Raw genomic sequence first — 24488 nt, 5'->3', positions numbered from 1 at the left:
AGTTCGACACCAGTGCGGCAAAACGACGTCGCGACGCTTAACGTCGCTGAATAGCATTTGCTGCGCCATCTATTAGATCTCTCGGGACGTAGCTGCATGTGAAGTATGCCAACTAAATATGGACGTCGCAGTGTTAAGTCAACAAATTTTAATAGTGAACAAAAATTCTTTGATTAAAATCACTTTTCCGTTTTCAAACAAGTGTTCAGGATAACAGGGAGGAAATATGAACAGAAACAAAAAGCTCCTTTGCATTTCTTTTAAAATCCTGCGTAGAATGAATAAATTTACTTTCTTTTTTCATATTATATATTTATAATCTGAAGCACAACAATGCAAATTCACATTTGGTAAGAGAGAATCATAATACGGCTTGTTGTCCTTATTGCTGCATTGTCATGGCTTACTATATATTAAAATAACGTACCATTTTTGCAAATTAAAAGATAATGTGTTGTAGGTTACTATTTTATTCGAAAGGTAGTATACATATTCACAGTTTGTTATTGTCAATAACAAAGTATCCTCTTATAATAAAATATATTAAATATATAACTTTAAAAAGCGAAGTCCTCTTGAGAGAATCACAGTACTCGCATCTCGAGATTTTGTATAGGCCGAATATACATTATAATTTTTTTTTTAATAAATTTAAATATAATTTGAGTTTGACATTAATTTTGCGCTTCAAATCACATACCACAAATTTTGCAACTTGATTTCATTTGAAACTTCTCTGCGAGAACCTTTAAAAGGAGAACTTGGTAATTAAATGTTGTGTAATATTTTTTTTCTACTCTCTTAAATTGAACTGAGGTGGCTTTTACTTGATGAAAATCCAATTATCAAAATAAATAAGAACTAATAGTTCAGATTTTCACGAAATTATATATGTAGATTTACATGACAATTGTTTCGACAACACCGTGTCTTTATCAAATGTAATATTTACAAGCTACCTGCTACTATATATACCGAAAGATAAATATAAAACCTTAATTAATGTTGTCAAAATTTAAGTTCAATAAAGGAGAGGTATTTAAATCTAATTGAACGTTCAGCAACACATTTGAATGTCTCATTTTGTTAATTTTCATGACTAACAAAATGAGACATTCAAATGTATTGCTTACCGATCAATTAGATTTAAATACCTCTCCTTTATTGAACTTAAATTCCCACAACAAAATTAATTAAGGTTTTATGGTTATTTTTTAGTATATATAGTAGCAGGTAGTTTGTAAATATTACATTTGATAAAGACACGGTGTTGTGGAAATAATCGTCATGTAAAAATATATAGTTTCGTGAAAATCTGAACTTTTAGTTCTTATTTATTTTTTCTACTTTCTTAGTCTAAAATACCCACTAATCAAGCGTGCGCAGAATCACAAACTTCGTCAGTGTTTGGCCACGTTCTGATGGTCATGTCCCGCAATGCTGTTTTGGAAAAATATACCCAAAATGTAATATTCCTATAAAATGTATAGTATGCAACAGGTTGATAAACCTCTTCGGTCACTTGTTTATTAACAGCCGCTCTGACTATATTAGTTTTTTTCAAATTTGGTGCATAATACTTGTCTGGGGACAGATAAATTTGCAACTAATATAGAAACACCTTGCTACAATTATAGGAATGTAAGTGACCTGACTTATCAGATGACGTTTTTTCTATTATTTAAAAAAAAAACTTCAGCCAATCCGATATTAAACATTTTTATTTACAAATATTTTTGGGCATAAGTAGGGGTGATGTCCCCTGTAACAGTATTTATACAAGAACAAGAAATATTATTATGTACATAGATTGAGTAAATATACTAGAAAATACTACAATAGTTAAAAATATTTTCAATACCTTTTCTTACATATTTACTTGGGGAGAAAGTTTGTTTTTGTTTCAATTTTATCTAGTATTGTTTTAATTATTAGAATAGAAATAATGGAATGAGTTCATTATTGAGAAGAAGATATGAGATACACTTACGCATATGGAAAATTTAATAATTTAACATTTTCTGTTGCGCCTCTAATAAAAACGTCAAATTTATTTCTTGTGGCTAATGATTTGTTAGCAAGAAAATAAGTCTTTACAACTATATCCGACGCAGGACAAAAATAAACATGTCACAAGATAATCATGGACCACCGAACCATGGAGCAAACAGTAAAATTAGAATTGACAAGGAAAAAATAACGTTGGAGTCTCGAGAAGTTTAGTTAAACAGAAAAACAATTTTACTGAACTATAGACCTACCCAAGTTCCGGTCGTTGATACTCACTAAGCCAAACGGGAGTTATTGAGATTTTTCCCTCATATAACCTGGGGTAAACTTGAAAACTAAATAAAAAATATTCTTTGATTGCATACTCCTGCTAATGTGAATTTTGATTAATACATTTTATTTAACAGGTTGGAACCAAAACAGAAACATATTCATATTCTTAATACCTTATTTACAGAATGTAATCTTGCAATACATTTTTGACATATTTACCACCGTTACTTTTTGTCAAAAATTAAATAGAATTAATCAAGATTATACAAGTCACAGCCCTAAATGACAGATCAATCTGAAATGAAAATTAGAGTTGAACTAAATTTTTTTCTTACACAAGGCTGGCCTAAGTCAGCGCAACTCATTTCTGCCCAACTTAAAAGCCGAATTTTAACTAAAACACATTTTTGTTCTCTTGAGCCGTTAGCTAATCTCCCAGTTTAGGACAAATTTGAGATGAAGTGAAAGTGAAGTTTATAAACGATTTACCACAGCCAATTAAGGAATCATGCAGCCTTAGTTAATACCTTGGAATTTACCATTACAATGGTGTAACAAATACAAATCAAATATTTCAGTACTGCATCAATGTAAAAGAAAAATAAAAAAAAATCAAATTAAGTTTATATTCTTACATTTTCAAGATCAACTTAGTAATTTGCTAATTTGTTGTAGTTACTACCACTACACCTGGACCATGCCTCCTTTTTTGCCTTTGAGTCAAAAAATACTCTCTGTGCATTATACAAAATAATTTTTTAATTCGGCTTTTAACTAGAACCTTCATTACTTACGTCACTTTCTACCCCGCCCAGTATTAATAGATAACAAATAATAGACGTTAAATCACAGTGAATAATGCAAATGTATGTACACTTCGCGACCATTCATGGTTTCAAAATATATCAATGTCTCTCTGAAATCGAGACAAACACAACCATAAGGTTAACTCTACATCAAATTGAGTAATGAATAATTTATCAGTCAATTTGTCATAATTAAAATATTTAATAATTAAAAACAAAAACAACATAAAAATACATTTTTTTAGAAAAATCAATACATTATTCTGTACATACATTTTTATGTTTGCTTTAAAAATTTACACAACAACTGTCATGGATTTTCTTTTGGTATATGTAGCTCTCAATATTCTCAGAGTTTATATGTCACGACAATTTTAAAAATACAAAACCGTGTAAATGTTCAAACGTTTACATACACTATCTACACCATAATGGGATCATCACAATCTTCTAACACTTTCGCGCTCGTATCAGACGAAGATTGTCTTTTCAGTCTCGGCAGGTTAGATCTGGATTCTCCGGAAGATATGGACCTAATAATAGGTCGCGGTCTGTTTCGCTCGCCTATACAAGACAAATCGTCCAGACTACCGTCGCCATCTGTTGAGAGCATATCGTCGTCAGATGTAGCGTGAGTTAATGTGGGCAAAGTGGATGTCAGATGCTCCTTCTCCTTTTGAATTTCTTGAATGTGATCCACTAAAAGATGTTCTTCGTCTTCTGCTTGCTGCTGAGATGGTTGATTGGCAGGCAGCAATTCGTCTGGACTAAATACTTTAGAACTTCGTAAAGACGACAAACGATTCGTAGCAGCTTGACAAGCCGTGTCCAATGTGTCTATGTCATCTAACGTGAGGCGGAGCTTTCTTAACTGCACCCTAAAGACGAAAATTATATCCTTTAAGTTCTCACGTTTTGTTATTGAAATTATTTTTTTATGTTACAATAAAGGCAAATAAAGGAGCTGTAATATTTCACTCAAACTGCCTAGTGCCAAAGCTAACCCTAGAGAATTTTTTATTAAAATATGAATAAAGTGCTGTTATCCGTTAAAAGCCACTGTAGTGTTTTTAGTGTGACGCATCTTTAATACTTGGAGACAAATATTAGATGACATTCATAACAGTATCCGCGACCTTCCCCACTATCTTATACTCTTTGGTTGAAACAATAAAACCAGCTGGAAACATTCACAGAAAAGGAGACAAAAGCAACTGTGTAGCTTTTATGGTGTTGTCTAGGTGAATCCCCTAATTATTAAAAAGCCGCAAATGACGAGTCGACATTTCCATAGAGATTAAAAAGCATTATGGCACCAAAGAGAACACACAAAACTTTAACGCTAGCGGAAAAATAAAATATTTTAGAAAAATTAAAAAACTGTGTTAGTGGCAAGCTATTGGCTATAAAATATGGAGTTGGTACGTCGACTATTTCGGACATAAAACAGATATCTGGCCAAATAAAGAGGTGTGTATATTGTATAGCTAGCATGAATTTTTAAGTATGTAGCGTAATGTATGTGAATATCAGAAAATAAAGATTTTTTTTGTTTTCTTATTTGACATTTTGGGTACAAACTGTACAAACCCTTAGGTGAGTGAATTCCTCTATACTAATGTTATGTCTTGTTTCAGCTACATTGAAAATTGTATTTCTGCACCGGGCCGTAAGAGAACTCTGCGAAATGGAGAATATCCTCAAATGGAAACTGAGTTACACGGGTGGTTTATTACGCAGCGGAAAAGACCTGCAACTATTACATCCCATATTTTAAGAGAAAAGGCGACACAACTTTATGCAAAATGTTATGGTGATAACAACTTTAACGCAAGTAGTGGTTGTGTAACCAAATTTTAAAAAAAATTAACCAACAAAATTAGGGAGATGGAGGTGGAACCAAATCAGCTTTACAACGCAGACGAATCAGCACTGTTCTGGAAAATGTTGCCAGATCGTACTTTGATGCATCATAAACAGAATTCGGCAGCTGGGCGTAAAGTGTCTAAGGAAAGAATAACTTTTGTTTGTTGTGCAAATGGCGATGGATCGCATAAGCTAAAGATGATGCTTATTGGCAAATCAAAAAATCCGAGGTCATTTAAGAATTGTATCATTCCAGTTGAATATCATGCTAGCAATAAAGTGTGGATGGCTTTAGCTGTATTTGTCAAATGGTTTCATGAATCTTTTCTTCAACAAGTAAAACCGTTTCAGAAAGATAATAATATGAGCGGCAAAGCATTTTCATTGATTGATAATGCTTGAAATCACTAATACCACGCCCTTAATCCAACTGATGGATCAAAATGCAATCCGGCTCATTAAGATGTTTTACCGCAAAACCTTATTAATTCATGTTTTGTCTTTTGAAGAAACTGACATTTTCAGCACTCTAAAAAACATTAATTTAAGAGATGGCGTATTTCTGCTGGCTAGTTCATGGGATAAAGTAAGTCCTAATGTAATTCAGATTTGTTGGAACAAAATATTTTTTCACCCAGACCTTGGTGAGTCAAACTCTGGTTGAGAGCCTGAAGATTTGATTCCATTGTCTTTACCTATTTAAAGATTTGAAAATGCCAGTAATGAGCAAAGAGAATTGTCCGAAATTAGAAATATGCTACAGACTGTTGCTACTGAAAGTAATCCTTTGCGAGAAACAGAGATCAGGGAGTAGATAGATGGCGATGATGACCACTTACACAGTGAGAGTGGCAGTGAAGAGGGTGACTAAAAATGAGGAAGCTATTCGTAGCTTTGCTACATGTATACAGTTTGCACAAGAAAATGGTGCTGAACTGAAAGTTTTATCCATGTAACGAGTCATGAGAGAACGCGCAATACAAGCAAGACAATGCAGTATAGAACAAACAAATCTTTTTTTTTATCTTAGTTTCATGAGTCCTAATTGTTAGTCTTATAACAATTACCGATATCCGTATCGACGCGTTACATTTTACAATAATGCAAACCATTTATTTGCATTATTTTCATTGTCGTTCTATGTCGGTAGATGTAAGAACTGCGTGTGGGTGTTCTTTTTCTTTTATTTTTTAGGTCTTAGTAGTTGTTTACATTTTTTGTGTAAATAAATGCTACAAAAATGTGTATTTCGTGAATTTTTATAGCTTTAAAAAAGATTCCAATAATCCGGATATTTCACTAATCCGGATTGCCTCGCTTTTTATTACTCCAGATTTCCGAAGCTCTACTGTATATGGAAAAATACTAAAATATAGAATGGAAAGGAAATATGCTGATATAAAGCAAGAAAAACCAGCAGGCTTTAGAGCAGGAAAATCCACAATTGATCATTTTTTCTTACTTAAACGACTCATAAAATACAGCGTTTAATCAAGAAGTTCATCTCTTATTTGTTGATATAAAAAAAGCGTATGACAGCGTACCCCTAATAAACCTGTGGGAGACTTTACAATGCAAACAAGTTATGGTTTAACAACAGGATTTGGGGTTACCAAAGGCCTTAAACAAGGTTGTTGCATGTCTCCAACGCTATTTAAAATTTATTTGGAAAATGCATTAAAGATTTGGAAGCGAAAGTGCAAGAATATAGGAATACCAGTATACAGTTTACACTCTATCGTTCGCGGATGACCAAGTTGTCGTTGCACAAGATATGGATGACATCGAATACATAGCGATCAAATTGATCGACGATTATGACAAGTAACCATTAAACACCGCAGTGAATACAATTACCTGGGAATGAAAATCGACAAAGACGCAACTCTGCACGATGGGACAAAAATATAAATTTAAATAACAAACAAATAATTTACAATTCAATCGTTTAAACACAAAACACTAAGAGCCACGGAGATGGACTACTGGAGAAGGGCGGCTGGAAAATCTAGAAGAGATAGCATGGACGGAGCATGGAAATAAAACACGATATTATCGATGAAATTAGAACTCAGCAGCTGATATGGTATGGACACGTACAGAGAATGCCACAATATCGAATCCCAAAAATTTTTTAAATTGAAACCCTTAAGGACGAAGGAAACCACGCAGACCACGCAAGAGCTGGAGAGAGGGAATCGATAGAGAACTTCAGGAAGGAGGCCATGCAGATTCGCTAACTAAACTGCTAAAAACAAAAAACGCGACATACCTAACAATGGTCTCGATGCACTGCGTTTGACTACTAATATCATGCAGACTCTCTTGGGCTGCCATTCGCTTATTGGTCCTGAGCACACACGGCGCGAAAACAATAGCAAGGGAAGATGAGCTCATTCGATTGGTTTCTTCGTGAAGAGCCACTCTGGCCAAATGAAAGATAAGCCTCTCCATCAGATCATAGTTTGGGGAGGGTAATTTCTTTAGTATATCGTACAAAGTCGTTATTCTGTCAGTCTCGTTATCAAGGTTCGCTGCGGTAATAAAATTATCATAATATTCAAATGTTAAAAGCGGTTCGGGCATTTCCCTGAGAAAACTTTTCAATACAGACGCTAAGACGTGTACCTGATATTTCTCAAAGTCACAGTTTTCAGGATTTTCATCCATCTCAGTCTTTAACTCTTTTATCTTGGAGCTAACTCCCGATTTCCTATAAATACCTTCTATGTACAAACCGCGAAGTTCTATGGTATACATGAGTCTCTCTACGACAAAAGGTATTTTGTGTTCTTCCGTAACGAGGGTCACTAAGGCCACACCGAATACTCTTTTACTGTCGCCCGGGATGCCGGGCTCCTTTTGGCAATGACTAGAGTTGGTGTAACACTTTTTGTGACATGTGAGCTTGCAACTTTGGCAAACCAATCCCCGTTCGATCGGCCACATGAAAAACGAATTGCAAATTTCGCACGCGGTCTGAATATTAATGATTGTCTGCAAGAATGTATGCCCGTTAAACTTGTACGTTTCCACTTTGCGCTTCTTTTCTTTTTTGCGCTTCGCCTTGCTCGGTTTCTCCTCTGCTTTCGTCGACATAAATTCGTTCATAAAACCTCGGAAAGCGTTTACGCCCAAGGTTATTGGGAAATCTTTGGTTTCCCCTTGCCTCAGTTCCCTCTGGCAAACGGTTTCCATCGACTGATTAAACACGCTGATTAAATCCTTGTAACGTATATTGCACGCTTCTATTCCGTGATGCTTGGCGACCGCGCTGTACATCTGCACCAAATTATCTTTAAACTCCCTTAATGCCTGTTTGAAAACTTTGTCCACTTCGCTCGATTTTCCGCCGTCGTCTTCTATCTTCATAATCTTTTCGGTTATGAACTCCTGCATGAGAGTAAGCTCCTCCGCTCCGGTAATTATTTGGTCCGTCCTATCTGTAAACTCCGATGTGCCAGTAAGGCTAAACTTGTTTTCTTCCGATTTGTGCATATCGTACGCCGTGCGTGAATGTTTCCTGTGTTTCCGCCTATCCGTGGCGGAACGGTGGCTTTCGCAGGGCATTTCAAACACGCCTTTATTTTGAATACACTTTGTGTGGAACAATTTTTTACATATGGTGCATTTGTAGCCTTGCGTTATGAACATGTCCAGTTTTTGCTTGCAAAAAGAGCACGTGTCATCTTTAGATATACGCGAAATTTTCCTAAACGTGTGGCCCGCCAGGGAGAGTGTATTGATATCGCTCCATTTGTCCATTGACTTCATCACGGGACTAATATCCAAACCGCTAGGATGTTCGTTGATTAAAACCTTGGTTGCGGGATCGCTATTTCTGCGCCTTAAATCGATTTGAGACAGATTCTGTCTTTGTCTTTTGGGGGTTGACGTCGCTTTATTCACGTTTTCCTGATGAGGCGCCGGAATCCTGCTCAACTCCGAATGCGCCTTGTTTTCGCTGATCGTTCCCAGAATGGAGTTTTTATCTAAACTCCCCGAATCCGTCACTTCTTCACCCAAACTCTTTACGTGGCCACGTTTTGATTTGCGCGTGCTCCTAACTGGAGCTTCCGGCCTACCCAATATCTCTTCTAACTTGTTTGGCGCCGAGTCGTATGGATATACGTCCGGTCTATCGTCTGAATACCTGTAACAACGATATTGTTCTATGCATCGAGTCATCTATTAAAACGAAAGTATCGGCACGGCTTAAAATCAGCAAACACAAACCTGTGTGGTCTTCTAATAGGGAAGTTCCTAAGTTTCTCCCTTCGAACCGCCGGCGCCGCCCAGTTAACGGCAGACGTTCGGGTCAATTGAGGTTTAACATTGAATTCGTCAAACTGTTCCGTAATATTCGACGGAGCCGATTGTACAGGTACACTTTCTGAAAATGGGTCGCTAGTGGTGCTAGTAGAAGACCATTGCTTTCCAAGATGGGCCCCCTCTGATGGAATCGATTCTGGAATCGGTTGACTAAAGTGGGACGAATCAACACTTTGTTGGGATTCATAGCTATGTTGAGACTCGAGAGATTCGCCGCTGTCTTTTCTCTGTGGTATGTAATCAAGGTCGGAATAGTCAATAGTTTGCTGATGTTTGGTAATTCTTTTTCGCAAAGATTCTACCGACTTTTCCGATTCCAACCTACAGGGAAAAAAATAAAATGCATTTTCACATTACGGAATAAAAATCATTTTTGTCATCGCTATTGCTCGCCAGATTTAATCATATTGGTATACGTATATTATTCTTAACTCAATATCTTGAACTAGAATTTTTTTAAGGTAATAAGAGATAGTAAGGGGATATGGTTAAATAAAAACCGAAACAAAACATTTTTCACAAAGAAGTAATTAAAGTAACATGCGATTTAAGAAATTTTATCGAAACTTTACTCTAGTACAGACTAGCGTAACCTGACCAGCTAGACTGCCGGAATAGAGAAGAAATCGCGAAAATGATGCTACCGAAAAATTTAAATAGATGATAAGCAATTATAAACTTATACCTATTGCTATTCCCTGGATTATTCATGTAGGACTGATAATTAAATGGATGAGTAGGTGACACCATTGGCAAAGACAAAGTGGTCCTTAAAACTGCTTTGTTGTGGTTGGCATTGTCTAAATCGTCTTGAATACCACTGCTCCTTGAAGTTCAAAAATTTGGTTAGTCACTAATGCAACTTACACAATTCATTTAAATTGTTATATGAACATACTCATCAGAGTCCAAAAATTTCTTTTCAGCACTTTCGATTCTTAATTCCTCTTGGCTGGATTCCTTGCTTACAAAAGCCTCATCAGAACTAAGTTGCTTCACCTGTATGTGAATAGGTAAAGCCCTGGCGCTCTGTATATATGAATTATGCAAAATTATTTAAGCCTCATTTCAATACTATTTAACTAACCTGTACCTTTCTATGAGAAACATATCCCCGAGCTTTATGTTCGGCAATGATCTGCCTAACTTTAAACCCCCTGCAATGGGCTTGGAATTTAATAATTCCCATTCTTAATTTGTGCAGGCGACTACGAATCCTGTAACCTCTCCAGAGTTTCTGAATTTTTATAGCCGCCATAAGCCTTCTAAACTGTTTCTGTATCAGAAACATACGACAGTATGATTGGATAATTACAGCCGCCATCTAAAAGCGAAATCCGCTAATGAAACCAAATTGGGATATATTAGGTACATTTTACAGATCAGTTACACATTGTAAGAATTTGTGAATGTCACAGTAGATTGGTAGCTGTAAACAAACGATTGTTATTTTTGGCATTTTTAATTATAGTTACCCTTTAGAGTTTTTATTTCTAACAAATAAAATATGAATATTACTCAGGATGGGCTTTTCAAAAATATCCAGTTATTTCTACTTCTGGTTGCAAAGGGAACACAAAAAACAATGGATATTAACAAAAATATTACTTTATGTTTCACATTAAAGGACAAAAACACAAGAATACTTGGATATAGTAAAAACTAACAAACCAAGTTGGGACAAATTCAATTGCTAAAAAGACAAAAACTAAAAGAACGTAATCTGAATCAGCTGAATTGAGAATCAGTCTATATAGCCATAATTTTTTAAGTGTGTAATATTTATCCTTCCAGGGGGAACCCAAGTTAGTGGTACACAACTATCAACACCAAAAATTAACAAGCAAATCAAACAACACAAAGATCACGGATTTTATATCTTGAAGTACAATGACTGAAAGAATTAAGACTGAATAATACCACCATATATGTTTTATTGTTAGTTGTGTAGTTATTTCCACAACTAAATCTATTTGCCGCTAACTTAAAACATTTTACTGCAACTATTTTAGTTAGATACCACAAAAATATGAACAACACAAATCCTATGAAGCAAATCACCGTTACCTTAATGAGAGTAGAAGTGTACAGGGATGACGCCAGTAATCTAGAACATTAGTAAAGTACTGAACAAATGAATTTGAATCTCGTTAACAGAGAAGAAAGAAACTTAAATTTTGTTCTCACCTATTAAATTCTCAAATTATCATATCCAAAACAAAGCGCTAAGACAGTATATCTCTAGTGTGCACAAGGTAATTGATGGTGAATATGCGCTCGATTATAACATTTGTTTAGAATATCATATAATAGAATAAGTTTGAATCCCAATGAACATACAATTTCCACTATGAAAAGCAAGACACCATTTCCATACATTAGCCCAAACACGATCCATGTGATTTCGTTCTACACATCTTCGAAGAATATCTAATTTCAAAAGTAAAAAAGAAGAAAAACAATTACCCGCATTCTTTGATATCGCCTTCGTTCCAGGCACGCTCGAAACCACCTTTGTAATGTTACTATTGCCGACATAATTTGTTGGTGTAACTTACAATCGAGCTTATGCTTTTCCGATTCTCTCATAAAAACTTTAGTACTTCCTAAAACGCAAAGTTTTCAAGTTGACGAATACGACGTTTTATATTGTCAAATAAATTACCTAATTGATAATTGTCTCTATTTAGATTCAAAGTGGCCAGAAAATCCCTGACATCGCTTTGAGAACTCAATAAACGTTTTGGAAGCAGAATTCTGTAGAGTTGAATGAATTCATCATAAGTCAATCTCACATTAAAACCAGCTTGTCTGATGCGTACAGTTTCCAACATGCCAGTATACCTGTAAGAAAGTCTCGTACTTAATTACGAGAGCCAGTTCCTCCTTAGGATACCTACCTCAACTGTCTTTGAACTGTTTCGGCGTCAAACGTGTTTGGTATTTTATTGGCATTTGATTTAATACATCTGATAAAAAACGGATTCGCCTGATTTAATGTGTCCATCAAAGAATGTAAAGACTGTTGAAACTGCGCGGCCACGGTCAAGGGCTGCTTTCTCGCTTTGCCGATTTGAGCCTGATTAGTTAGACCAGTCCTTCCGGCAAGAGTTTTCACTGACTGCAAATTTTTCAGACCTTTTTTGCTACGTTCCCTCGGCCGAAACGACTTGTTCTTCCTGATAGAAAAAAACGCGTTCATTTGTCACCCACTTAACAACGGACGTTCGTACGTATCCATGCTAAACCAACACCTAGTAGATTATTCTAATTTTAAGGAAAATGCACCCAAATTCGTTGTTCCCTATACGGCATCTTGCGGACCAGAGAGATACTACTAACATGAATATACAAAATTTTGAAAAATTAAGAACTATATCAATAAAATGGTAGGTAAGAATGACAACACAAGGTAAGACTTAGAGTTAGTGTATCTTCTTTAGTTTTTAGTGGTAAAGCCATATAAAAGGCAGGTGTAACTGCACATAAATATTTGAAAATCATAGGGCTACAGTTGTGAAATCGTTAGAAAAGAGTACTTGGAAACAGCACATTTCTGCACATAATGCTGCATAATTGTGAGAGTTTTAAGGAACATTCAGTCAGCAATATATAGAAACGCACGGGGACGTTTCGTGACCATCGTGGTCCGCATACAATAAAATACATTAAATTTTTAGGTAGCATTTTATAATTGTATTTACATTAAGCAAAAAAAATAAAACAGACAAACATACAAACAAACGAAAACATCATTGAAAAAAGAAAAATTAGCACTATTTAATGGCATAATACAGTGGATCCATTTAGGAAAATGTATGTTGTTATAACTGAAAAACGGTAAACTAACAAAATTAGAAATGTCAATCTTTACTACTTACTTCTGGAGTACCTTCTGAATCGGTTTTTGATAAATCTAAATTGCTATTCGGTACCTGCTTCTTGTCTGGGATGACTGATTCCAGTATTGGTGAAAAGTAAAGAACTGAGTCGCGGTTAAGATTGCTTGGTTGTTTAAGAGATTTCTTTGGTAGAAGAATTGATTACATCCAGGAATTTTGATAATGAGTTTATTTGTTTTCTGGTGTCTCAAATGGAATTTTGGATGGAACGAAGATGTTGAGAGATTTTTGAGCAATTGGTAAATTGGATTTTAACATTCTATTTCTTAAGAACTTTTAATATGTAGTCGGGATATTTTGAATGTAAGGATCATAGTGCCAAGTTGCCTCATTTTACTTGGGAGGTTGTGATGAAACGTTTAATATCTCTAATGTGGAAATTATTAGAGAGAAAGAGGCAGATATTAGGTGTTTTAATTCTAGGTTCAGTGACTCGGGTTGGACTCACTTGGACAAACCTTATAGAGGCAAGCCAATTTGGGATGCATTGTACTTGATGAACATAATCACATGCTTATTCAATCACTTATTATTAAGCGCGTTTTGATAAGATAAAGAGCGCAGATGCAGTAAACTAACTAAAGCACCGCCAACAAATAGCAACAGATAAAAGTGAAATACAAATAGCATTGCTTTTTTCTTTCATAAAAAATAAGTGATTAGTATGAAAACGCGAGTAGTAGAGAAAGAGTTAACTTCTTGCGTTTCAAGTTAAACAGTTAAAAAGTTAAGAAATTTAACACAGACAGATTAAAAATAATAGTGGAAAGACATTTTTTTAAATGAAGTACAAAACTTATTAAGATAATTGTTATTACACCGCATAACACATGCACAAGCATAATCACAGTATTTAAGAAAATTGTTGACAAAATCAACTCCTAAAGTTGAAGTCATTCACTAGTCCGGTTTTGTGTCGAATAAATATCAATAAATATATTAGAGGGTATACCAAAATTTGTTAAACCGCCACCATTTGCAAAGAATATTTATTCACATACATCACAATCTGGTTCGCTCTTTGAATGGCCCTAGCCTCGTCAGGACATAAAACTTTTTCTAACGCTGCGGTTCCTGAGTTAGTATGTGTTTCGTGTCGTCTTCTCTCATCTGCCGCTATTTTCCCAATGGCAGAGCCACTCGACGTTCGATTACGTTGGTAAAATTGAGGCCAAGAAAGTCGATTAGACGGTTCGTCCGACGAACGATAAGAACCAGATGTGGAGTTTCGCTGTTTGCTGATATGTAATTTTAAAAGTTAACCATGGCGAAGAGAGACTCAGTAGATCATAGGTAATCTTTGGGTTTTACTTTCGCAAGAAATAAGTTTTTTTTTCATGGGTGAAACATTTGTCAACAATTTAACGTTGCAGGGAGCATTATAACAAACACAAAGCGAGCATGCGTTTCACATTCATGCTAAATTCGAATGTAATGAAAACAGTAATCCAAATTTCATTGATGAATATTGTAAAACCATCGACGCACGCATGATTTTAACATCAAACGCTTTAGGAAACAAAAATCGTTCGTTTGTATTACAACAATGGGGAAATGTGAAACGAGAGAAAAAACAGTACATATTGCTTGATTTAAACTTACGCAATTCTGTTTACTGTGAGGTTCACAGCCGAAACTGTCACCAGATGGCTACACAATTGGAAATTGTGTAAAAAACGTGAATTATTCTGTACTTGGCTTTTTACCTTATTTTAAAACAATATAGCAACAAAAAATAAACCAAGTATATGTACAAGACTTGTCAATATTGATCAGTAGAGACTATTAATTTATTTTGAACATGCTTGTTATATCAACCAATTAAAGTCCATCACATATTTTATTTTTCATGGCGTTGAGAAGTGTGGCCGAGTTGGAGCAGTTACCACAAAGGCAAATAAAAATAACGAGCACGCTGGAAGGTGAAGCTTGGGTTGTCATTCACACATCATTCACTCTGTTATTTTAAGACGAGCAAATGTCAAGTTCTACGCCTGTCTAGCTTTCAACCAGTCATATCCTAGACAATCTAGATTTTAAAATAATTAAAATTTACAAAGCATGTATTAAGACCACACTTGGTGCGATTAATATGGGCTTAATCTGCCATTATAACAATGGTCCAGTTTGAAAGAAGTTGAAAAAGTTGAAATTCGTAGCTAATGAATAAATATTATGCATAGAGCTGTGGAATTGACCGGTCAATTTTTTTTTGTGTCAATTGGCTGGTCAATTCATCGAAATAATTTTTAAAATACCGTGAAATTTAAATTTATTTATTTATATTGTAGAGTCGATATATGTAAGTAAATATATGGAGTCGTTATATGTAAATTGGACATCACAAGCGCATAATAATTTATTATAAATAATGATAGATATCACTCTACAATTGCAAGATGTTATTTAAAACATTTTTGACTAGACAATTAAGAAGTGATCAATTAACCAGTCAATTAAGAATTGACGGTCAATCGACCAGTAAATTAACGGTAGCCAATTGACGAGTCCCGACACTAACTATGTTATTCAAAATTATCATCAACCTATAATTAATTACAGTTATATAAATTTAAGTTGTTTATGATTCCATGCTGCAATCAGGCTCAAATGCAAAGTTCGGTAATAATGCCGCTTAAAAGAAAATGTTATATTATTATAGAAGTTAAATGCCATAAATATTTGGCGTATCTTGAATTTTGCACATCTAAATAAATGATACAACAAAAATGAATAGTTTTAATAAATATCGGGTAAAAAAAACTGACCACAAAAAAAAAATGAAAGCCCCTTAGTCAACGCCAAAGAAAAGCTAAAGGAAAGACGGAAACATCCTAAACCCTTTTTTTTTTAACTTGAAGCATACCACTTGCCGTTACTTTTTGTTGCAACATTGTAACATTTTCACGAAATACAAAGCCAGTTTTATTCGCTACACACTAATTATTTGTTTCTTGATAAAATTACCTTATGATATTATCGTTGGGTGTGTGGTACCCCCTGTAGCGTTGCTGGATATTGTTTCTATTGCCATCCACTCTACCCTGTCTGTGTCTCTTTCCGGCCTCCCTAAATGCAAACTGCGCTCTGAAGAAAGCCCTCACAATTGCCCATCGAAAAACTGCAACTGGGTCCACACCGACCAGTTCCCTTACGAACGCCATTGAACTGTTTTTTAATACACCAACAATATCCTGACGCATCAAATCCAAATTCTTTTCTCTCATGTCCGTTACCTAAGCGCAAAAGAATCATCCCTATATAAACTTTTATGGCAGAAGATATGAAATGAAATAATAACTTCATTGCTTTCTTATAAAAACTAAAAAGGTTTGTGCTATTAAACAACTGTACATAAAGACTCGAACAAACACTTATTTTTGGCGCAAGCGCAGTGTATACTGCTGCCTGTAACTAACCGAACTAAAAACTGATGTATGTTTTGTGTGACCTAATCTTTGTAAGTCGAAAATATGTGGTATTCAATTAGATCACTACCCTCACTTAGAACATGGCAGTTAACAAAAAAAAAATCCATTCTCATTGTATGAAAAATTGAGAGTAATGTCTATTTTCGCCATTTCTCATTAAGCAGAAGTATTATATTCGAACTTACTACTTGGTCAAAATGGCGGAATCCATTTTTTAAAACCGCGGAACTTTAAATATTCAAATCAACAAATCAAATAAAAATTGGCGCAATTAACAACTCCACTCACTTGATATTTAACTTTGCCTGCATAATGTTCAACTATAAAGGCAGCTTCCCTTTTCTGCGGTTTTTTGTAAAATTTGTTATCTTTATGTACCATATTAAATTTCTGAAGTAAGGTTTCATTTGTCGCCCCTGGAAAACTATAACCCAAAATGAAAAACTATAGTACCGATCCTGTTGAAGCCTTTTTAACTTGCTTACTTGCATTGATCATCCAATAAACAAAGAAGTCCATTTGGTTTTCCTTCAATTAATTGCAAACATCCTGTGTTGTCCATAAAGTCTATATTGGTCCACCTAATACCTTCCTTTCTGTATTCTTCCTGTTCATATTTGAAAACGTGTTGGTTAAAATAGTACTGCAAATGCTCATTGGCGTAATTAATACACAGCTGTTCAAAACTATTGTTCAGTCCGAAATCTTCAAAACCAAATATGTCCAGTACGCCAATGGAGTTGCCCTGGTGCTCCCTAAATGTGTCCTTTTTGGAAAGTAGAGCGTGATTTACTTGCAGCACTATCCAGTCGAATAACGCGCCATAGAGGCACTTCGCCATAGCATCCCTACTAGCTACAGCTTCCGGAAGTTTATAATTAATCACCAACGTTTCGCCTGACGCTCTAGCTCGTTTTGCAGTTAGAGCTTGCATAAGCGTTTCCTGTTTGACTCTCAACAGTTCAGAAATCAAAGATACCACTTCGGGATTTTTAACCGAAACAGCCTCGTCGTGATGATACGCGGATTTTTTTGGTTGGAATTCAACATTGCCTAGGAGCAGCACCGCCGACAATACAGAAAACAGTCGTCTTTGTTTTTCATGAGTAAACCCAACCATCTCCATCGATTGCTTTAATCTAAATGAAGAAAATGTACCACCTAAATTATTTAACTTTAAAAGAAAACTGACCGGGAAAACTCGTAACTCTCATCAACATTGTCTAAAGAGGTACAAGACCTATTCAGGTAACAGTATTTTTCTGGTTTCAAAAGGTGAAGCTGTTGGCGTTCTTGTTCATTAGCCCCTTCAAGTAGATAGTAAAATACATGGTAGTTGCGTTCATATCTTCCTTGGCAACATATTCTGGACTTTTCCAGCAGATACTTTTGCACCACCGCGCCATGGACCATACCATTTTCTTTGTAATTTACTTGTATGAATTTCCCAAAACGGCTAAAACATTAGAAATTTACAGAGTTGAGTTTTGAATGGCAATTTGCTTTTTCGTTTTTTTTTCTATTCTGCAGTTTATAAGGCAATCACAACTAAAAGAACATTAAAAATTAGAAAAATATATTCATTTTATCATGACTTCAATAGTTTCCCAGTCAAGTTTGGCACAGACGCTCTACGCATCAACAGCCACTTTTTAAAGTAAAGATTTTTAAAAATGAAACAGCATAAAACGAACGATGCAAACGATCAAATTTGTCGTAAAATTAATGGGGATTTTGAAAAAAATTTGTATTTTAAGAAAAAACAGTTAAAAGTCAAAAATTATAACAAAATATTAAATTACATTAATTAAATTAAGAGTGAAAATCTCCTTTCCAGTTTATACACTATAGGACAAAAGTAAAGCAACTTTTATGGAAAAGTCAAATATTGACATATTTAAAATTAAACTCGGAAGCGTTGAAATCAAAACTTACATAGTTTGAAGGATCATCGTAGGTTGCTGTAATGGGAGAAATGATATTGTTTAAAAATATCAAATAGGTCTGTATATAATTATTACTATCCAAAACGTAATTTCATCAACGCGTGGCGTTATAAAAAAGTTATAGCCAACGATTTATATCCTATTGGTTGTAAGAAAATGTGTTATGTTGTTATCTGATATTTCAAGACACTTTCATTATACATATAACACTAGCTTGCTTCACTTTTGTCCAATAGTGTGCACATAGTTTAGTTATTCTAGATATTCATAATATTAAAATTAAATATCTATTGACAAATTGCAACTTTTTAAACCAATTAAACATTCCTGAAACTGAGCTTTACTACAAAGTTTTGGTATTTGGAAAACATTTAAGAGGTGAAAAATGAAAAAAACAGTTTGAAATCTTAACACAGGTTTTGTTATTTTTATGGATTCAAGGGTGAGATCTAGCATATTTCTGTGAATGGGAAACTTAAAGGTAAAGTAAAATTTCAAAGTAGGTTTGAATAAAACCTTTCCTGATATAAGAGTAATTCTTCAGCTAAAAATGTTGTTAATAATATTACTGACATATTAAGCAAAACAAATACCTGGAGTTATTATTATGGGCCGTTTTCGCGTTTCCAAAAGCCTCCAACACTGGACCAGCACTTAAAATTGTTTGCTCCACTCCGCTGCCATGGGAACCTTTTTGGCTTAGAGCTGTCAAGTGATGTAATAAAAAGTTCGTGCTTTCCGTTTTCCCTGACCCACTTTCCCCACTGATCACTATACACTGATTTTTTCGATCCTTAAGCATACAATGATATGCTGAATCAGCAACAGCAAAAATGTGTGGTGGCAAATTGGGTCCCAAACGACGATTTTGATATAACTTAACATATTTTGGGTTATAAATTGGATAAAATCTAAATGGATTGAGAGCTATGAGTATTGAACGAACATAAGTGTAGATGTGACCGGCGATAAAGCGCGCCCTTAGATTTTCTAAGAGAGTTTGTTCATTTAAATCTGGAAGTTGGCAGAGATCAGGATACTCACGATCCTTGGGCTGGCATAGAAATCTGCAAGAATATATTTTTTAATGAATTGGACGCTTATGATGTGCTGTTAGCCTTTCTAATACAGCCAGTGCTTACCTGTTAAAATAATCTTTAATAAGCTGTGGGTCCATGACAAATTGATGGCGCCATGCATAGTCGACATCGCGCTCGCGCAAATAGAACCGATAAGAAGCGTTATCGGGTCTCGTTTTGGGCCATAACATCATTAATTGAACAGGACTTTCATTACTGGCAAGGCTTCTTTCCTTGCATTCTCTATCAAAATCAGTTCCAATCACCTAAATAACAGAATATGTATTGTAACTTTTGTGATTAAGAGAACACAAAAAAAGAACTTAAACCTATTATAGTAAAAAAAAAAACAAAGAATTAATAAGGCGATAGGCAAGCCTTAAAGCCCTACCTAAGTTTTAATTAGAATGTATTAAAATTTGGTCACAACCTAAACCTTACTTAAGGGCTTCAAACAGGAAAGGAGGATAAAGGTTATATTGAACACATTTTTTTTGTTGGCAATATTCTAAATGTTTAATTAAAGTAATGGTAATTCTAAAATAAGTGAATTTTTATTGCTCTCAAAATCCCCAAAGATTATGAAGATTAGTGTGATAGCAAAATGTGATAGGATAATCTTAATTTTTGAAAATGACTGCAAGCACAATTTTGTACTTGAGGAAGAGGAAATTTAAGGATTATATTTTAAAACAGATTGTATATTTATATAACTTACCTCCGCAAGTTCATAAGAACCATTTTCGCTAAGTGACAACCTTTCTACAATACATGATATTATTTCCTCGGCAGTGGTTTGTTTACTGGCTTCAACTGAAAGGGCTTCATAAAGATTACTTAGTGAGCCCACATATACTTGGATAATATAACGATTATTTTCTGAAGGTGGCATCATGATCCTTATTGTTATGAACTACACAATTCTAAGTTTAGATGTGAACAATGGCTTATATCTACATTTGTTGGGTTTAATATAAAAATTACACATTTTTAAAGCTTCATTGTTTGTAACCTGGAATCAAGTGGTGTTTCTTAGTTAACAATAAAAATGAAAAAGTGTTTTAGGGTATTATGACAATAGTCTTATTTCAGTATTATAATACACTATTCTGCCAAATATGTCTATTTCCAAATTCACTTAATCAATGAAACTAATAAAAAACTTCAACAAATTATTGCGGAAACAATCAAATAATAATCTATTTAATACAACATAAAAGACGTCTTGTGAAACTTGTGAAGTTGTTTTGATATAATGCGTCAAAATTTGCCTGTTATAATAGCCAATATTAGCAGCGAATATTTAATAATAATATCTGTTTCTTTCAATTTTAAAAATTAAATAATTAATGAAAAGCTATGAAAATAGACCTAAAATATTATTTTGTAGAATATTAAACTTTGTAAAAATGCTTACCTTTACTGGAAGAACCTTTTTTTTAGTGAAAAAACATATCACCCAAACTTGAGTCACAATAATTCCATCTTAAGTTCTATTATTACTCTCCTTGCAAAATGACACCACTCAAGCAACGTGGAGAGTTAATTTGCAAAACACCAAAACTTTAGATTTGGGTCACATGTTGCTTCTTTTGCTGAAGAGTTAACAACTCTGCCAGAGGCATTTCAATTATTACCGACAAATTTTAATTGGAGTAAATTAGTCAGTTTCTCAGTGACGTGACGATGATTTTACATCCAGCGTGCGACACATAACAAAATAATACCGAAATAAACAAGTGACTATTGACATCATTCACTATCAACTGGTTCAGAACCCGCCCATGGAAGTGCAAATTGTTCAACAAGTCACAATAACCGTTTACGGTGCCACTACGCATAATATGAGCGTACTTTTGAATTAACAACCGGTATTATTTAATTTCTTTTTAACGTTCTGCGGTTAACGGGCTACTTTTGATTAATTCCAACCACCATTTTTTGGTTTTTGTTAAAACTTAACTTCCACAGCTGACATGCGTGGAAAAATGGACCCAAAGGAGGGGTGGAATTCTCTTCTCCTACGTCAAAAATCAAGGTCAGATCACGTGGCTTGAGCGCCAACTATGAATCACTAAATTCAGGAAATATTTATATCATAGATGATTTAGTTTGTAATAGAAAAAATTCGAACAAAGTTAAAAGTAAATTCAAAGTCACTTTATTGTATTCAAAATTTATTGGGTTCTGTGAAGTGTTTTTAGTAACATGAATTATTTTAATTTTACATTTTATTAATCACAATAATTCGGAATGATATAAAAACTAAGACAAAAAGTAAATGTTCAATACAAGGAATTAATAATAGGCAACTTTAGTATAGCAATAGGGTCTATCTTATTTAAAATAGAAATATACATTAACCTGTCATTTTATACATTCTATATACAAATTATAAAATCACAGAAACATTTCGCCCTCAACCAACTTTATTTTCTTTTATCTGAATAGGACAGAATATCTCTCCTAACCACTAAGGGATCATCAACTGTAACACTAATTTTTGTCACATTTACAGAGTCCTTAGAATTTAACAATGAAATGTTATGCATTAATTTTCCAGTTACAGGTATTTCCTTTATTAGATTGCTGCTATTACTTTTTGCTCCTAAATTTATAAATAGAGGCGCCATTTCTTTCCTGACTTCTCTTTTACCCGACTTCACAAATAAACTGGAATTACTGACTTTTTTCTTTAGTAGTGAATCACTTGATGTATTAACATAATCTTTTGAGAAAGGTTTTATCTTCTTCTGAATTTTAGTGTCTGATTCACTGATAGTACGATTCATAACAATGTTAACTCTGTTTTCTAGTACTTCAGATAATTTTTTGCTCACATCATCATTGCCACTTATCCTTTCTATTGCCTGTAATGCAATACTTTCAATTTCTTTTACAGCTTTTAACTTTTCTTCATTCACTTTTACCTCATCGTTTACACTTTTCTGTTGTTTTTCTATCACTTCTATCAATTTTTTCTGCTGTTTCATTATTTGCTCCTGCACTCTATTTTGTTTCTGCAAAGTATCTATTAGAATTCTGTGAGAATCCTCTTTATTCTGCAGTTTCATTTCATTGTCATCCTTTTTTATAGCTTCTATATCAACTTCTTCATTTTTGGCTTCTATTGTTATATTAGAATTTTCATTTTTGTGTAAACCTTTTTCACTTTTAATAAGATTATTTTTCCCTTTTACAATCTTTTCAACCTTCAGCATATTTTCAGTAGGTAACTTTTTATTTAGGTTTTTATTATCATGTGATTTATGTTCAAATGATTCGATTGGCTGTGGCGGTTCATGTCTTACTTCAGGGCTTTCAGTAACTTTTGTTAAATTGTATTTTCTTTGAATATCTGTCACCGCATTGTTAATGGGTTCAATCATACTAAATGATAAAAGAGGTTTTCTTTCTGATAATACATTCTCAACAGTAGGAGAATCAACTTTGTCAAAATCTTGTAGATTTTTGTATGTTCCTAAAATCATCAGAAAAATCCCTATGACAACAACAAATTTTGCCACAAGTCTCTCATTTGTATTTTTCTGTGAAACACATATGAAACATATTACAGGAAACAATAAGCAGATTATTATACCTATAGTTGAACCAACTAATCCAAGAACTAATTCAATATTTGGCATCAATATGCCCAGCAGTAAAGATGTAAATACTATAAACAGTGTTAGTCCTTTGAATTTACCTTCAGGAATGTAGTTACTCATACTTTCATGCACGGAGTAACCTTCCCTATAAAGTAATGAATACAAACTTCCTCTGCATGGAAATATTACTAAAGGAAAGCTAAAAGCTATTGACATTATAAAGCCTATTTTCATAACATGGGTAATATAGGATGGAGCAAAACTCAATAATATATTTCCTGTAAATGGCTTATGCACAAAGGCAATATACCCAAATGATCCAACAAAAAAATAAACAAGTGTGCAAATATGCACGGCTATCTTGACTACATAATTCATTTTTTCTAGGGTTGGATTATACATAATCTGATATATTTCAAATAATTGCGTCTGGCAAGACAACGCCATGGAAAAAATAGGTAAACATTGCAGTATACCAGCGGGCCGCCATAATTCAACTTTATATACCCAGTCTCCCAAGAAAAAATGAGGTAAGGCTTCAACTATTATCATTAACACCAAAAAAAAGTAGAATCCTATTGTTGCACTGGATACACCACTTAGACTGTCAATATTTCTAAGCAGTCCCAGGGGTAAGACACAAAACAAAGCTAACGCCATTAATATACTCGTTCTCATAGCGCTGCTGGTTTCGGTACCGGCGATCTCTGATATAATTGCGGGTGCCAAGTCACCCATGACAACAAAAAAGGCTATACAGGTCCCTAGTAAAAAGCCAATCATTCCAACTTCGATAGCAAATTTTCCAAATTTGCCGAATATATTAAACGCAAGATACTCGAACGTTTTTCGTCGCGTTATTATGGCAGATTTGATTAAAAAATGACATGCCAACCTCGCTAACAGATTGCTTAAAAATAGCAATACTAGAGCTAAAATAATGCCACATTGCTTAAAGCAATAAGGCATCGCTAAGATGCTTACTCCAATAATACTGTTGGCGAGAGTTAGGATATGCCCATTGTGATAATCCATATCCATATATGCTTTAAAAACACTTCGTAGGCATTTGTGCATATTTAAAATTATTTGAATTTAGAAGATAACCTCCAAACTCAAACCTCTTCTGCGAGTATCCTGAGCTTCCAAGCAACTGATTTAGAACTGAAATAAAATATTTATATATAAAAGTTTAATAAAACCATAGGAATTTATATTTTCCGTACAATTCTCCT

General features: G+C 34.3%; 2 protein-coding genes across 6 annotated transcripts; both read right to left on the bottom strand.

Annotated features, from left to right (window-relative positions):
• Positions 1-1709: 1709 nt before the first annotated feature.
• Positions 1710-21647, bottom strand: LOC132701526 (unconventional myosin-IXa-like). 5 transcript variants are annotated; one of them, XM_060669542.1, is made up of 18 exons: positions 21063-21647; positions 20364-20657; positions 19709-19911; positions 19160-19633; positions 17813-18076; positions 17106-17759; positions 16909-17044; positions 16157-16425; positions 14792-14839; positions 12188-12466; positions 11953-12131; positions 11754-11893; positions 10375-10611; positions 10186-10316; positions 9973-10113; positions 9192-9608; positions 7228-9108; positions 1710-3967 (listed from the first exon to the last, which is right to left on the bottom strand). In XM_060669542.1, the coding sequence occupies exons 2-18, from the start codon at positions 20538-20540 to the stop codon at positions 3511-3513; spliced, it is 6087 nt and encodes a 2028-aa protein (XP_060525525.1). In that variant the 5' UTR covers positions 20541-20657; positions 21063-21647; the 3' UTR covers positions 1710-3510. The 5 variants fall into 5 exon arrangements, with proteins under 5 accessions (XP_060525525.1, XP_060525523.1, XP_060525524.1 ...); XM_060669540.1 differs by lacking the exon at positions 14792-14839 and adding an exon at positions 14191-14427; XM_060669541.1 differs by lacking the exon at positions 14792-14839 and adding an exon at positions 14191-14427 and having other exon boundaries at positions 10381-10611.
• A 100-nt stretch (positions 21648-21747) lies between these two features.
• LOC132701529 (putative sodium-coupled neutral amino acid transporter 10) lies at positions 21748-24404 on the bottom strand. The gene is made up of 2 exons (XM_060669548.1): positions 24238-24404; positions 21748-24185 (listed from the first exon to the last, which is right to left on the bottom strand). Exon 2 carries the CDS (start codon positions 24034-24036, stop codon positions 22075-22077), a length of 1962 nt encoding a protein of 653 aa, XP_060525531.1. The 5' UTR covers positions 24037-24185; positions 24238-24404; the 3' UTR covers positions 21748-22074.
• Positions 24405-24488: the final 84 nt, after the last annotated feature.

The sequence above is a fragment of the Cylas formicarius genome, unplaced genomic scaffold, assembly GCF_029955315.1.
Source record: "Cylas formicarius isolate icCylForm1 unplaced genomic scaffold, icCylForm1.1 PGA_scaffold_4__25_contigs__length_36172078, whole genome shotgun sequence".
NCBI lineage: Eukaryota > Metazoa > Arthropoda > Insecta > Coleoptera > Brentidae > Cylas > Cylas formicarius.
The sequence above is the reverse complement of the archived record's forward strand: the minus strand, read 5'-3'. Positions and strand labels throughout refer to the sequence as shown.

Coding starts and splice junctions, on each gene's coding strand:
- LOC132701526 (XM_060669540.1), bottom strand. CDS start 20,540: ATGATGCCACCTTCAGAAAATAATCGTTATATTATCCAAGTATATGTG. Junction 10,317..10,374: donor TTTCTCATAGAAAGGTACAG/GTTAGTTAAATA, acceptor TCATATATACAG/AGCGCCAGGGCTTTACCTAT. Junction 10,114..10,185: donor AAATTTTTGGACTCTGATGA/GTATGTTCATAT, acceptor TTGAACTTCAAG/GAGCAGTGGTATTCAAGACG.
- LOC132701529 (XM_060669548.1), bottom strand. CDS start 24,036: ATGATTGGCTTTTTACTAGGGACCTGTATAGCCTTTTTTGTTGTCATG.